Source organism: Mustela lutreola, chromosome 3 (assembly GCF_030435805.1).
Source record: "Mustela lutreola isolate mMusLut2 chromosome 3, mMusLut2.pri, whole genome shotgun sequence".
NCBI lineage: Eukaryota > Metazoa > Chordata > Mammalia > Carnivora > Mustelidae > Mustela > Mustela lutreola.
In genome coordinates this window covers 168,484,999-168,501,291 of record NC_081292.1, presented here as the reverse complement: position 1 = coordinate 168,501,291, position 16,293 = coordinate 168,484,999, and the positions used below count along the sequence as shown (strand labels likewise).

At 51.6% G+C, this 16,293-nt stretch overlaps 1 protein-coding gene and 1 long non-coding RNA gene across 5 annotated transcripts in view; one reads left to right on the top strand and one right to left on the bottom strand.

Annotated features, from left to right (window-relative positions):
* The window catches only part of LOC131827302 (uncharacterized), a 140,621-nt gene that overhangs the window by 26,706 nt on the left and 97,622 nt on the right, over positions 1 to 16,293 (top strand). The window contains exons 2-3 of one of the 4 annotated variants that reach the window (XR_009351968.1): positions 8,925 to 9,161; positions 12,994 to 13,445. This is a non-coding gene — a long non-coding RNA (uncharacterized LOC131827302). Of the gene's footprint in view, positions 1 to 8,924; positions 9,166 to 12,931; positions 13,446 to 16,293 lie in introns of those variants that run through there. The other 3 variants (XR_009351969.1, XR_009351967.1, XR_009351966.1) reach the window with 3 other exon arrangements.
* Positions 1 to 16,293, bottom strand: part of ASB18 (ankyrin repeat and SOCS box containing 18) — a 61,539-nt gene that overhangs the window by 8,630 nt on the left and 36,616 nt on the right. Inside the window, exon 5 of the mRNA XM_059167634.1 lies at positions 9,604 to 10,108. Coding sequence (XP_059023617.1) covers positions 9,604 to 10,108 — 505 coding nt within the window. The remainder of the gene's footprint in view (positions 1 to 9,603; positions 10,109 to 16,293) is intronic.

Below are 16,293 nucleotides of genomic sequence, written 5' to 3'. Positions count from 1 at the left end.
CCATAGAGCTGAGATCCCGATGTGGGACTCCATCCCAGGACCCTGGGATCACAACCCGAGCTGAAGGCAGAAGCTTAACAACTGAGCCACTCAGGCGCTCCCTGTCACCTCATCTCTTTGACAACTGGTGTATTTCACCCCACGGACCTTCAGCCCTGGACACTTGAGACAACCTACCCTTGTTAAGCGTATTGATGGGCGGGGGCTGCTGCATCCTGTGGCCAGTGCTCTACCTCGCCTTGTGCTGTGTCGACCACGTCTGACACAGTCATTCAGGTCCTCCTCTATAATACGTTCTTTAGCTGGTTTCCAGGAAGCCTCATTGGCCCCTCCTTTTTCCTTGGCTGTCTTCTCATTTCTCCTTCTTCTTGATGTTGGAATGTCTCTGCATTCAGCCCTTGTTTCTCTTCTTCTTCTGTGCATTCTCACTTCCTGGTGATCCCATCCAGTTTCCTGGCTTTAAATCCCATGCGTATGTAGAGAAGGTGTAGTACGTACACATAATGGAATGTCACTCAGCCATAAAAAAGACTGAAGTAGGGGCGCCTGGGTAGCTCAGTGGGTTAAGCCGCTGCCTTTGGCTCAGGTCATGATCTCAGAGTCCTGGGATCGAGTCCCGCGTCGGGCTCTCTGCTCAGCGGAGAGCCTGCTTCCCTCTCTCTCTCTCTGCCTGCCTCTCCATCTACTTGTGATTTCTCTCTGTCAAATAAATAAATAAAATCTTAAAAAAAAAAAAGACTGAAGTCTTGCACTTTTCAATGACAAGGGGCTAGAGAGTATGATACTAAGTAAAATAAGTCAGTCAGAGAGGGACACATGACCTATGATCCCACATATATGTGAAATTGAAGAAACAAAGAAAGAAGGAAAGAAAGAAGAAAAGAGACAAACCAAAAAACCCCAGACTCTTAATTATAGAGAACAAACTGGTGGTTACCATAGGGGCTGTGAAGGGGGATGAGGGAAGTAGGTGAAGGGCACTAAGAGTGTACTCATTCATCATGATGAGCACTGAGGAATGTACAGAATTGTGGATTCACTGTATCGTATACCTGAGACTGATATAACACTAGGTGTTGATTATACTTGACTAAAAATAAATAAATTCCACTCACATGCCATTGGCACTCAAAAGTTGTATTTCTAGGTCAGTCAAATCCTTCCCTCAAGCCCCGGACTGGAACAGCCAACTGCTTCCTTGGTATCAAAACAACCCTGAATTCTGTTAATTACTATACCCACAATCTTCCCACTTCAGCTGATGGCAAACCCATCTAACCAGTCTCTTGGGCTGAATGCCTTAGAGGTCATCTTTGACCCCTCTCTTTCTCTCACATTGCACATTCAATCCACCAAGATACCCTGGTGGCTTCACCTCCAAAATACAGCCAGCATCAGAGTGCCTCCCTCCCACTTGCCCCCAGCACTCCTCACATGGATCCTCACGTAGCCCCCCAACTTGTCCCTCCACTTTCTGCACTCTTCCTCCTGACGTATTTCCTCAGCACAGAGAGCAGAGGGTCCCCATCAAATGTTAGCAGGTCCTGCCACTCTGCTCAAAGCCCTCCATGGCTAAAGTCATGACAATGCCCTATAAGTGCCCCATACTATTTGAGCCTCTCCTCTCCCTCTGGTCTCATCTCCTACTGTCACTGGTTCTCTCCACCATCAGCCACACTAGTCACCTCATTCTCAGGTCAGGCCCACTCTAATCTCAGACTGCATATTGGCTGCTGGTTGGCTGGCCCCTTCCCCTATAATACTTGAAATGCACATGTCCTCACCTCTCTCAAGTGTTGACTCAAAGCCACCCACCCTAGCTACTGCACGTACAACTGCAACTGCTCACCTTTTCCCTTACTTTCTCTCTTTCTAGTCCTTATCATTTTATTGGCCCGTTCATTATGCTTGTGGTTTAAAGACTGTCTTCCCATTAGACTGTTAGCCCCACGAAGGCAAGAATACGTCTTCCCCCTTGAACTATCTACTCATATATCCAAAACATCTAATATGTTGCTGACACGTGGCTGGTGCTCAATAAATATTTTTTGGCTAAATAATCAAATAAATAGAAGTATTTTTTTGATGCATTACGAAGGCATATCTTATGAGCCCATGATATCTAAAAGCGTTTTACTTTTGCCATCAAAATGAAAACCATCTAGGATGAGTCTAAAATTCTAGCATCCAAACTTTTTTTTTTCCATTAGAGGATTTATTTGGAGAGCAAGTAAAATGAGTCCATATGATTAAAATCTAATGACAAGTATACCGAAACCTTCATTACTACTACTTATCCATATTAGCATAATCAAATTTTTAAAAATTAATTTATTAATTTTTATAAACATATAATGTATTTTTATCCCCAGGGGTACACATCCAAACTTTTTCTTTAAAAGTCTGAAAATGATATTTTCTTGTCTCATGATACTATAGCAGCAGAGAAATCAGAGTCCAGCCTGAGTTTGATTCCTTTATGAATAGCTTTTCTGCTCACATACTTGGCAAGATATTTTTCATGCTTTTTATGAATACTTCTGCTAGAATGTATATAGGAATGTGTCTCCAAGGACGCCTTGCTGGCTCTGCCGGTAGAGCATGAGACTCTTGATCTCAGGGTTGTAAATTCAAGTCCCATGTTGGGCATAGAGATTAGTTAAAATTAAAATCCTAAAGAAAAGAGAAGAAATTAAAAATAAAAGGAGTGTGTCTCCCATCACTGATTTGCATAGAGTATCCATTCAACTTCTAGGAGTTAAGACTTTAAGACTTCTAGTGCAGCTAAGTTTTCTTCTATTATGTCTTTGATTACTATTTCTGATCCATTTGCTCTAGGCTTTTCTTCAGTAATATCACTTTTCTGTAGGTTGGCTCACTTCACTCTGCTCTTCATGACCACTTTTTCTTCTATTTCTTCTTCTTCTTTTTTTTTTTTTTTACCTTTGCACTTAGGAAGAGGTTTTAATATTAGTAGTGAACACACAGTGGTTGATTTTCCAACAGTCCAAAGGATTAGTGTGATTCAGTCACAGTAACTCCATTCTACTTGTCATCACTGGTTTGGGAAAGTGCATGTTTAAGTCAGCCTGAGCCAGTGAAACATGGGAAGATCTCCTCAGGGCTTCCAGAGAAAAGCAATTGGATATGAAGCTGGCTGGCCCAGTTGTTGCTGGATGCCATCTTATCACAAAAGCTATTTTGAGGACAAAGCTGACTCACTGAGGTTGGACAAACCTGATTCCTTGATAGCTTCGTGAGGACACAGAAACAACCAGTCCAAAAGCCTGCCTTACTTCTACATTTCTTGTTATATGAGATACAGTGGAGTCTGGAACCAAGTCAGCGGCTGCCCAGTGGGGGCTGTGACCATAAGGAGGAGTCGTTGGGGTCCCAGAACCTTGGGGATGCAGGTACTGCTGGTGAACCTACCAAGGCAGAGAAAGAGGAGAAACACCCTGGCTTCTTTTTCCCTCCATGCCTAGTTTTCCATGGTGTCACCTTTTGCTGAAGCCAGTCAGAAACCAGCTGGCCTGGGACTCTGAGCTCAGCTTGAAAGTTCTAGCTGTGCTGCCCTCACCCCTTCAACAAGTCGAGTAGACCCCAGGGGACACCAGGGAAGGGATCTGAAGCCACAGGTGCCACCAGCCCAGCTCCCTTACTTAAATCACAGACTCTGTTCCTTTTATGAATCTGTTCTGTTTTCTGCCTTGCTTCATATACTTGCCACCCTCCCCCATATGACCTTGTCTCCTCCATCTTCCTTTTCACATCATTCTGCTGCCTTGTCCCCATCACGGGCTCTGTTTTTAGGGATGTAGAGGCTATGTCTTCTTGCACTCTGTAGGTGAGAGCATCCATGGCACACAGTTTCTCAGACTTTCTTCTGGATCTTCTGATGAGGGGTATAGGTCGCCTTTCTATTCTGTGGATGCTGTCCCCATTTTTTGTTTTTCTGCTCCCTTTCCCCGTCATGGATCTATTTATTTATCTCCCTATTCAGCATCAGTTAAGGGAAGATCAGACACGAGGTCTGTTAACATGCAGGGGAAGTCTGTGGTGCCAGTCTCATTCCACCAGGGGGGCCTGTGGAGGGCCTGAGCAGAGGTAGGCTCATGAGGATGGTGCCCAGCCTCCCTCTGCTTCCATATTCACCTGGTGACTGCGCCCCACCCCCACTGGGAGGCCTCCTCTCTTACCCTCTTCCCAGCAGAGCTCTCAGGTTGCTATGCAACCCGGGTTCCTTGGTTTCCACCTCTGCACTTCCCTGCATCTCTTAGAATGCACTGCATCTCCAAAGACATCCCCTAATGCCTTTTTGACCTCTAGAATATTTTTGTAGCAACTGCCTGATTGCCTGAAAACTCGGGGTGGTGCAGCGCAGGAGCGGGAGCTCCCTGACTCAGACATGAGGTCATCGTGTTGGGGCCTTGGATCTGCTTTGCGGCCCCCTCCCTTCCTGTCTTCCTTACCTCCTCTTGCCTGTCTTTGCAGCTATGTCAGTACGAAGACAAGAACGGCTGCCCTTCAAAAGCCCCTAATCACCTTACTGCTGGAAGAACCAACATCTCTGGGTGCCTCCCTACTCGAAACTTGTTTTTTTGTCCCAATCCCTTCCTGTTTCAAAGTCCAACATAAACGGGCTTTAGAGTAGGAGAGAGACAGAGGGAGAGCCAGGCAGGCAAGCATCTTCCCACCTGAGCCTCGCCCAGTCTTATCCCTTCACCACCGCACAGGATGCCCCCAACGTGTGGCTATTTCCGGCTTTCACGAGTCACCACTAATGTGCTATTTTCTGGGGCGTGGCGGTCTCTGATTTCAATGGTCTCTCTTCTGCACTGGGAGGAAACCACACCATGAAGAGGAGCGGTTCACACTGGATCCCTTCAGATCTAGTCTCCCAAGCCATTCCTGCTTCTTCGGATACCCTCACCCAGCCACTGCCCCTGCCCTTGGCCCTCTCCCTTGTCTCTGCAAACTGTTAAATGGTCCCCAGGGACTGCACGTGACAGGAAAGGCCTCTCCCACACTGCCCCCCTCCCCCCAAGAGCTGCCCTCCCTCAGCAGACGCGCCCCCCCCCTCCCTGGGGCCCCTCCTCCCTGGGTCACAGACTGTGACCAAGTCTTATTGCCTGTCTCTGGGAATTCATTTCCTGTCTCTCCTCAGTTCCACCTCTCTGGGGCTCCCCGGCCCTCCCCCATCCCCCGGCACTGTGCCCCCTCACGTTTGCCAGGCAGCTGGCTGCTTCCATTATTTTTATGCCAACACAGTTTAAAGATCTCCGCCGCCTCCGTGCTGTCTGCGGAGACGCAGCAGTTACACTCCTCTGACATCCTGGTGTCATTAGGGTCCACGCGCACTCTCCTCGGCTAATGAGGCGGCAGAAAGAAAATTAAGGGGAAAAAACCACACAGGCGCCTTACTCTATATGCAGATGGAGAAATAAAACAAGAGCAAGAGAAACAGAGGTGCGCCATTTAGGGGAGCTCACCTCCGTCCTCCCAGGGGGAGGGGCGCATACGCCACTCGCTCACTGGAGACCGGAGGGAAATGGAGTCTGGTTTGTGACTACTACCACCCCGGGATTCTCCCCCTGAAAAGCTTGGGAGGTTGGAGAACCGTGAAGTCACTTCACCTTGTTCTGTACTTAGGTAAAATGCAAATGTAAAAACTTGGGCCCCATATCCTTTCAGCATGGTCAGTGCTGGGAAGGTAAGGCAAGACCAGAGCTCTGCAGACGTTTCTAGAATCTGTCATTCTCACCGCCAATCTTCGTTTCCCCTGGCGGAAGCTATCTGCAGGCCTCACCTGGATTGCCACAGCAGCGTGTGCTTTCCCACTCATCCCCTGCCCGCACATTTTCTCCATTCTTCTGCAGAAAAATCAACCCCATGCTCATTTGATTATGTCACTTCTGCTTCAAATGATGTAATACATTCCCACTGCTCTTACGACAAAGGCTAAGACTCTTAATCCCTGAAACCCCTGCCTCTTGCCCCCTCTTACTGCTTCCTTCTAGCTCCTGGGTCATCTTTCAACTGCCCCTACTACAGTGCTCTTTCTGCTCCAAGATTCTTGCCTATGCTGCCGGGAATGGCCCTTCCTTTCTTCACGCAGCCAGCCGAGTCTTCCGCCTTCAGGTCTGGGCTCATTCCCCACGCGCCCAGGGAAGTCTCTCACCCTGCCCTCTGCATCAGCCAGCTCAGGCCCCCATTTGGCACTTTCGAGCCACACAGGGCCTTGTTTGAGCAAGCTCTCCGACCACGGCAACTTCGCACTGAACATGTAGTGGTTTGAGTCAAGGCTGTCCTCCACTCAGGTGACTGGCAGCTCCACTAGGGCGGGACACACGCGAACTGCCGTCCAACACGAACTCCAGCACTGAGCACAGGCGTTCTGAGAAACGTCTGCTGAAGGAGTAAGCAAGTGCCGGGGGGAAACAGCCTGTGAGTGCGGCTTGGTGGAGATGGCTCATTGCTGCTGCAGTCCCTGCACAGCCAGCACTCCTGGGCCAGTCTGGATGATTTAGATGGCCCAGCACAGAGGAACAAGGGGCAGGAGATGTGAGCAAAACCCACATTGCAGACCAAGCATCTGACCCACTATCCACTAGTGACAATTGCAAAACAAATTTGGATCTGCTGGTGTGTGTCACCCCACCCTCCCGCCTGCTCTCCTGTAGGCCGGCGCCCGCCCAGGCGGACAGCTTCCAGGATTCAAACCCGGCAGCAGCCTGCCACCGCGCCTGCGCCTGCCCTCGCGCCCCAACGTCTGACTCCGGTGTTAACTAGCGGGCAGCCGGGCAGAAAGGCCTGGCACTGTCAACATGCTTGCTTCCCAAGCTGTGACACCACTTTGATTTTCGGGGCAGAGCACTGCGCACGGCTCCGATGGATGCTCCGAGTCCGCCCGCCGCGGCGACAGTGCCTTTGTCTGGGCATGGGGGAGCTGTGATTTATGTCATAAGCTCGCTGTGAAACCTTTGCCTCAGTAATTCTGAGCTCCGTGGGTGTCTCTTTACATCTATTTAAAGCACGGCTGTTGCCCACGGACGGCGTGCTCTGTGACATTCCCCGGTGCCTCTGTGTACGCCCCGCCACGGCGCTGAGTCTTGCCGGCAGAGCGTCTTTGTGGCTCGGTTCAGTGTTTGCTGCGCACTCCACGAGTCTGCTGAGCAGTCGGGTCTGTCCCTTTGATGCCCTGCGTGGTGATTAGACCCCTTCCCTGGTGGACCACTTGCAGGGGCCTGGGGGGAGGGACGGGCTGCTGCCTGATTTCCAGAGTTCGCTGTATTTGTCCTGGGCAAGGCTAGAACAAACGCAGCCGCCTGCCTCTGTTTACAGGATTCCCAGGGTGGCGGTCAGTGTGTTCCCCTTTGAAACCCACTCCAGACCTGAGCGCCAGGGGCTGGTGGCTGTGGACCCCATCGGCACTCCTTGGTGGGGTAGAGGTAGAGGTAGAGGTATGGGGGATCTCGGCGCAAAGAAGTCTCATCCCGGTTTCCAAAGATCTAACCCTTGGGGCACTGGCCCTGGAGTTGTTGGAGCTCACTTCATTCATTCAGCAAACACTGATGGAGGAATTGCCCTGCGACACTGTGCTTACTGTGGGGTGGAGGAGACAAGGTGGCAATGCTTTTTTGTGAACACCTCCAGGTATTAAGCTTTCTCAAGAAAGCTCCAATCCCTTCCCAGATGGTGTGAAATGGCTGAGAGATCCATTGTCACTTTTAGGAGCCAAGCGCTTCTCATGGCTTCTTGGTCATTGCTGTATAACGGCCTCTGAGTTCAAACCTACCTGAAGCTCCCTGCCCCCCCTCAGTGGCCGTGCTCTAGTCTCATGTGGCTGGCGAAGCATGGGGGAATTCCAGGAGGGGGCCCTTGGGGGCCCAGGCGGGAGACATTGTGCCTTCTCCTGCATCTCGAAGCAAAGATAGGATAATTCTTAGAGCTCTGAAGACAGAGTTCAGGTGCTGGAGGTCCTGCCCCCAGGGATGATGTCCATGAGGCTGCGCCCAGGACTTGGAAACCTACAGAGATCACTCAGATCGCATGACTCCCAGGCTAACAAAGGATTACGACTCGTCACTACTGAACTATATTGACTTTTTTCTCTTTTAAAGAACTTGCCCCAAATATTTTTCACTTTTGGCCTATGCGTAAGGACATTTATTTTGTTCTGTTTGTTTCTCGGTCCTTCTTTATGCGGTTCCATGCCAGGAAGGGTGAAGTGAGCTTCTTGGTTTAATGCAAACATGGCCGGAGGGGCAGCAGGGATGTCCTGTTCCCTTGGCTGATAAACCAAGATCGCTAATACGGGGACACATTGCAATGTAAATGATGACTATGAAAGGTAAGTGGTACAGAATATGGAAATGCTGGTGCTCCCTTTCAAGAGCCTGCCATATTGAAATTCTGCATTAGTGGAGTGCCATGGAGAACAATTCAAAGATACTGTGAGAGGTAGGGGAAGAACCTTGTCACAGTGCTGGTGAGGTAAGGACACACCGAGGGAGTTATGTGGGTAGAATTGCCCCTCTTTGACCTATGTTTTAATAGACACAAGTGTTATTCTGAATGCATCTACAAGGCAAAGTTGGCATTTGAGAGAAGTGTGTGGATTTCACTATTTCAGACCATCTAGAGTGATGTCCTTTTAAAGTAGAAGCTTTTCAGCTATTTGTTCAAAACATACCCAGCCAAAGTGTGTCTCCTGCATATGATCACTGAGTCTGGGGATAATTTTTAAGTCGAACACTCTCAGTTTATACCTAATGGCATGACTTCCTTTCAATGGAGTCTTTTTAGGAGGACAAACCCTTATTCCAACCAATATTTGGGGGACCTTCGTTTTGGAAATATTTTCCATCTTCTAAGTGCTTTCTCTAATGGGCAATCCTTACCCTTTATCTTTGTCATTTCAGGGCAGATCTGATACGTGGAAAAAGTGACATGCTGCTTCAGAGTCAAGTCTGCAACTTGGGGCTGAGACCCCAACACAGTCCTAACCCTGAATGAGGCATTTCACCTGGCTGAAACCCAGGTGGGAGAACCTCATGGGCCTGGGTCACGTGCCCGGTGTCTTTTGTAGGAGTGTGGTGTGGACTGAATGTCAGATATTTGCGGACGTGTCAAGTGCTTTCATTCAAGTAATGACTAAGGTAGGTAGCCAGATTGGGTATTTCATTTTATATCAAACACTGAATGGACTTTCATTGTTTACCAATTAGATAAGCTGCCAAAACATTTTGAGCCATGAGGGCGCCGTCCAACTAAGTGTCCTGTGTCCCCAGTTTATTTAAAAACAACTATATTTAAGTTGGCTCTGCATCCAACGTGACGCTTGAACTCACAACCCGGGGATTAAGAGTTGCAGGTTCCACCCAAGGAGCAAGCCAGGCGCCCAGCCAACTGAATTTTCTAGGGACTGGCCCAGGGACACCTGCCCTTCCAAGTGTGGCCCCAAGTTCAGCAGCCACCGCCTCACCAGGGAGAGCTATATTCCCCCACCTCCCGCACCCGGGGAATCAGAAGCTGCAATCCCGACAAGTTCGCAGGCGCAGCGAGCCCCCAGCTGCAGGCCGGTCCCCGGGGCCCTCTTACCTTGGGGAAGGCGTCGGGCCACACGGCGGGGGAGCCGTGGTTGAGCAGCGCCTGCACGGTGCGCTGCGGGCCGGGCTCAGGAGCGCAGGCGGCCGTCTGCAGCGCGCGGGCCAGCGGCGAGGCCCCGCCGTAGTCGAGCGCGCCCGCGTCAGCGCCGTGTCGCAGCAGGAGGAGCGCCAGCCCCGGGCACGCGTGGCCGCAGGCCTTGTGCAGCGGGCTGCGCTCGTCCTCGTCGCGCGCGTCCGCCGCCGCCCCGCGCCGCAGCAGGAGCGCGCACAGGCGCAGGCGGCGCGCGTGCTCGTCGGGCCACCGCGCCGCGCCGCACGCCGCGCTCAGGGGCGTCTCGCCGCGCCCGTTCCTCGAGTCCACGCGCGCGCCGCAACCCAGGTAGAGGCACGCGTGCTCGTCCAGGCCGCGCTGCGCCGCGACGTGCAGCGGTGTGTCCCCGCCCGCGCCGCCCGCGCAGTGCACCGAGGCGCCGTGCTCCAGCAGCGCTTGCGCACACCTGTGGGAAGGCCAAGGCGGGTCATTGCGAGGTCGGGGTGCGCGACCCCCCCTATGGCCCTTGATCGCCGCTGCCACCCCTTCACCCCTCCACTCTACTCCTGGGGCATGTCGGCTCCGTGGAAGGCAGGGGCGGCTGTGAGCTCAGCATTTCCCTACCCAGGCTCTGGGAGGTCAGCCTGAGCTGAGGGGCGGAAGTGAGAGTCTGGACGACCCTGGGGCTTACAAGTGGTGGAGGTAGCTGGAAGGTTTCCGAAGACGCCATGTGCAGAGTAGGACCTTATGAGGAATTTGTAGCTGCTTGGTGATCCTTGGGAAGGTAATGTGGTTCAAATGGCAGCGCTCGAAGCACTAATTACCTGGGCTCTTTGTCATAGTTGCCAATCACAGTGGGCCTGGGAGTCCTGGTTCTATCGAGGGTCCTTTAGACCATCAGGCTCTTTCTCAGTCTCTGCTGTAAACTGTTCATCTTTAGTGATGGTGTGAGGCAAGGCTTGCCTTGCTCCCACAGAGGGACTGAATGCATCCTTCAAGGCAATGACACGGATTGGTCCTGGGGTGTCCTCAGACAGGGCTGGAAGAAGGAGTAGAGCACATAGCCATCCCTAACTAGGGGGATCCCTTTGTTTCAATCGGACTTTCCTTGGAGACTGTGAATCTTGGCTGAGCCCATCTGGGTACAGACCCCAGTGGTCTCCTGGGGGGGGGGGGTCCTAGATTCCTATGGGACACTGTGGTCTCCCTCAGAGGTGGGAGTCCTCTGCTGCCTCCCAGTCCACCAGCTGATCCCAAAGTGTCCTCTTCCTCAAACACCAGTGCCTCTCGGGACAGTGGCTTCTTCAGAGCCTCTTGGCACCTGGGGGAACGCCACACGCCTACCTAAGGGCAGATGGCAGGCTGCTGACTGGGCCAGGGTCATGCTGAGCCTTGGGCCTCAGACCCCAGTGGGAAACTCTCGGCTGAAAGCAGGAGGCCAGTCGCACAGCCCCTCCCTCCACCACGGGGCTGGCCCTTGTCCCCTGTGGGCACTCCTAAAACACCAGCCCCACTGCGAACCCGTGCTCCTGGGTCACTGTCTGGACAAGCTGTGAATGTGTTTGCCTTGCTCACGGAGCTTTCGGCCTCTCTAGCTCGTCCATGCCTGTCAGTCCCCTTCTCATCTCCGCCCTGCTCAGACGTGGGTTGTAGGCCCCTCATCTCTCAGCCCGTCCTGGCCTTCTTCCTTCCTGAGTGGCACTGTGGTCACTCTTCTCAGCATCCCAGCCCCTGGAACTGAGGGGACATGGCCATCCCCCACGCCAAATGTGGCTCGTGAGCCTCTGCTCCCTCTCGGTTTCCTGTGTCCTCCCCGTCCGCCCTCTGGTCCTGCTTTATTCTGAGCTCTGGCTCTCTCAGGAGCGGCTGCCCATCCTGCTTTCTGCCCACGAGTCCATCCCGACTGCAACTGGGATCTGTTTCTGCAACGACTGCTCCGTCCTTTCCGCATGTGCCTGGGGAAGGGAGTCCCCCCCCCCCCCCCCCTCCATCATCTGCCCCAGATTTAACCCTCTTCTGCCTCCCTGTCTTGTTCTGTAAGTTATTGGCTCTTTGCCTTTTTCTTGTCACCCGGCTGCCCTGCATTTCAACTGGTCACTTGGCCCCGTGGACTCCTAGTCGTTCATCATCACCGGAAACGCTTCCTCCTTCCGCTCCCACCGCCACCGCCCTGTGTGGAGGCCCACATCATTTCTAGCCTGAGCTTTAGCCGCGGACTCCTACTCTGCCCCCTGCTCTAATCGAGCAAGCTCCATACCACCCAGAAAGAGCCTCTCCAGTGTGACTCAGCCATGTGCCCGATGAAACCCCAAGGGCTCCTCCTGCCCGCTGCACGGAGCCCATGCTCGTTTCCCCCTCAGACACAGGACACGGTCTGACCCAGCTCCCACTGGCCTTGCGGCTTTAATTCCTGGAGCTCCAGCCTGTGTCTCAACCCTGCCTGGCCAGGTGCAGTTCTTGGAACACACCTGCTGTGTCATGCCCTCATGCCTTCTGCCTGCGGCTCCTTCCTGGGGGTGGTGCACACATTCCCCACGTCCCCTCCTCTTCATCTGCGATGCCTTCCCAGTGCCACCGACAGAGGGTTACCCCCCTGTGTTGTCATCATATACCACATACATGAAGTGCCCGGGGAATTGCATTTATCACACCACGTTTCAAACGTGCATTAGCACGTCTGACTCCTCTCTTAAGACGGGTGGCTCCCTGAGTGTAGAAATGGGGTTTTATTGGTGTCTGTGCCTCAGTGCCCACAGCAGAGCTAGCCCGCTGTGGGTATTCCCTGAAATTCAACATGTCGCACCAACGCATCTGCTTAATGACTGCTTTTCAGCTCTCCTTTCTGTGGCGGCTCTTTTTCCTGTTATTTACCTGGCTGGGGCTCCGAACGAGATCCCCCATCGAGGGTTTCCAGGCTGGAAGTGGCTTCTGTCCTTCCGTCCCATTCATGTCTCTACCCCGGGTCCCTCAGCATTTTTTAATTCTGTCTCTCTAGTTCTCTAGCCTCCCGACAGCAGTATCTGGAGAAGTGGTTTGTCTTGGGGGGAAGAATCTTTATAAACAAATACAGTTTGATGTGAAATGTCCTTCGGGACAATAACCAGCTAAGAGAGGATGCGAATTTCACAATCAGTGTTTCGCATTTGCTTCCTCCTTGCCTCTCTGGGAGGCATTTTGAACATTTTGAACAGTGCAGCAGGAGGTGAGAAATCAAGGGTTCTGTCTCATTTTGTCGCTGAGCCTGTGTGTGCTCACAAACAATCACAAAACATTTTCTTTTTTTTAAAAGCTGCCTAGCTTTTCCAAAGTGGTCCACGGGGAAATAGAGCCGGGTCTCTTTCCCCCATCCAGGGCTTCACCGGCGGAGGGCCAGGTTGCTGTTCGCAACAAGGATACCCTTCAGAAGAACGAGGACACCGGCCCACCCTCTGGAGGGCTGCAGGTGCCCTTTTTCATTTTTAATGAAGAGCTTCTAATTGGCCAAACCTTGGCACTTCCTTCGAGCAGGTAATGATGTAACTTGCAGACCACAGGCATGAGAGAAACAACACAAACAATTGACTGAGGCAGATCTAGCCGGCGCACACTGGGCAGTCATCAAAAATGAAGGTGTGGGAGCCTGTTTAATGACACGGAAAGCTATTTGCAGTGGTTATGTGAAAAGATGAGGTACAAAACAGCACTGAGCAGTCTTGTGTGTGTGTGTTTTGTTTTGTTTTTTGTGTTTTAAAGCAGAGATGTATAGGCATCGATAGCAAGCAAGCCTGGAAGTAGGCTGATGTGTATTTACCTATGGCTGATGGGGTGAGGGGTGTTCTGATTTCCTTTTTGCTTGCCTATATTTTCAAAATTTGCATAATGAATCAGAGTTACAGTTCGAGAAGGGAGCAAGAGAGGCTGATAATAACAGACCCGTCCCCTGCCGGCTGTTGCGACATTCCTGGATTCTAAGAATGTCAGCTGAGCTTTCCAGGTTCCCAGAATGAGCTCAAAGTTTCCATGGCTCTGTCCAAGCTGCGCTTCATAGAAAGTATGTATGGCAGTACCCCCCGAGAAGGTGAGCCTGAAGTTGGGCAGGGGTGGTAATAAGCAGAGTGGTAAGTGATAACTGTCTTGGGGACCTCCTAGACCTGACCTTATAGGTGTCAAGTTCTCCAGCGGAAGAAGAAATAGCCCAGGGAGGAAGGCCCCACCCAAGTTTTTGCACAACTGTGTGGGCAACTCAGCTTTGGCCGAGTCCTTTCCTCGGAGGCAGGTTTTATGAGTAGGTTTCCTGCTATCCTGATAGGCAAGTCAGGAAGGCCTGGGGCCAGTGTCCAACGGTCACTGTCAGGGACCAAGACTACATTTCCATGTAAGCATGTCAGAACGACTTGTCTCTGGCTTGCAGGGATTAAGGAGACACTGTGTGTCTGAACAGCCTCTGATCCAAAGCAGCTGGGGTGAACACTAACAGCCCCCATGTCTCTTCGCCATCCTTGATAGTGATCGTGGTGACAGGCTGTTACAAGGGCCCGAGGTTCATAGTACACAGAAAAAGTTACTTGAGCCCAAAAGCAGGAGTTAATAGAGATGAGCCCATCAAGGGCTATTGAATCAATGTCATTTTAACTAATTTCTAAGTGGGGAAGTAGGGTTCTGAGCCCACATCCCACACATGGCTCCCATCAACCTTCCAGCATCTTCCCGAGGCCCTGCCTGGTTCCCTCTCAGGTGCGGAAGCCCACACCAATCCTTCACCCCGGGCTTTTCTGCTGTTTCCTCACTCCCTTGACACCACCTGCCAAGCCTCCCTGCATCCTGTGAGACCATGCCTGCTCAAGGCTTTCCTTCTTTCCTCCTCATTACTTGGTTTCCACAAAGTCCTCAACAATGGGATTTCAAAGCCTCTGGACCTGAGCTGAGAGGTCCCCAGTACTTGATTTTTAGATTTATTTTTAAAAAATGTCTGTGGTTTTGCAACAAATCTACACTGTGGACGGAATTTGCAGGTGGGGAAACTGAGGCTTAAAAGACCAGTGACTTGCATCAGGCCATACAGTCAAGGACTTCCTCCTCTGGCTCCAAAGCTCTCAGTCACTTCGCCCACCTGCTGCCTCTTCCCACTGGTATGGTCTGTTACTCCGAGCCAGGAGTGCAAGGCATTTTCCATAAGTTATTTCTGGACTTTTCTGTCAGTGGTTCATGCGTTCGCTCATTCATTCAGTAAGCGGGGAACACCGTCTGTGCTGTGTTCAGTACCACCCTCAAAGCAGGGAGAAGTGTGTCTTGTTTAAGCACGTCACAAGAATTTCTGGGAAGACTCGTGGACCCAGAAGGCAGGACAAAGCAGGGGAGGTCACCAGCCTTGGGGACTTGGTGCTATGGGGCAGGTGAGAGCAACCTACTTCTCACCCAATCGTGCCAGCAGCTCTGCACGCAAGATCTCATTCTTACCAGCTGGACTCAGTTTTCGAGGTTTGGGCAAGGATCTCAAGGGTTACATGGGAGATGACAGTGAACCCACAGCCAGTACATCGTGCTTGGGGAGGGAGCCCCAGCTATCCCTGGATAACAGCATGACCCAGCAACCACCAAAAACCGGTACCGAGAGAGCAATGCAACCAATAGGGAGAAGAAACTGTTCAAAATCAAATGAAACTTAAGGTCCAGAAACCTCACTTAATCTTTCTCGTGGGGAAACAGACACAGCTCCTATGTTCGCATGTTAATCATCTGTCTCCTGAGCAGTGTTTCCTATGGCCGGAGGTCGCCAGGGTCCTTGGATAAGCCTGACTGCCCTTCCCCATTCTCCTTCCATGACTGTTGTCCAGTCCCCCTGACAGGCAGAAGGGGTTTCACACTGGTTGATGTGCATAGTGAGTGTTATGAACCAGACTTGTTGGATCATCGTTGCTACTATGTTTCCTTTTCAGAGCTGATATGCCTGGTGATGGGCTGGGGACGGGTCCCTGGGGCAAGGTGGCTGGAGCTCCAAGTCTGGGTCCCTGGGTGGGGGCTGGACGCCACCATTTGAGCCCTGGGCAAGTGCCAGCCTGTGGGAGGCAGGGGACATGGGGGAGTGACTGAGAGGAAAATACAGCCATGTTTTCTAATGAAGCTATTGCGAGAAGTTTCCCTCCTGTGGATAGACTCCCCAGCTGGCTCTGAATGAAGGACGGGGAAGTCACTGCCCTGAGACTTTGATGGAGGAGCAGTTCCACTTTATTTCCCTGGACCTTCTGCTGAGGCTCTCTTTTGGGGACCTGCCACCCGCCCCTTTCTGTTCTGTGGTTTCTTCTCTTTCTCTTTCTTCAGGGATGCTAAACTGTGAGACTAAACAAGCATACATGTTTACAGTTGAAATGACTGATGTGCATGGACAAATCTGTCAGGGTAGGGGCAAGATTGAGAGAGAAATCGGCCGGCCATTTCCATCCTTATGGTTTCTCTCGGAGCAATGGCCATCACTTACATTTTTTTCTGAAGTGATCGATGGTTGTGGCTGGTGATGATATTTTGGGCAGAGTCTCCCCAGATTGCAAGTGAAACCCTGCATTTTGGCAAACTGGGAAATAATTTAAGGAACAAACTGAGAATTCTGCTTTGCTTGCCCCTGAAGTAGTACCTGACTTTCTAGAAGCTTCACTAGTGTCCCTTCCTCAACAAGAA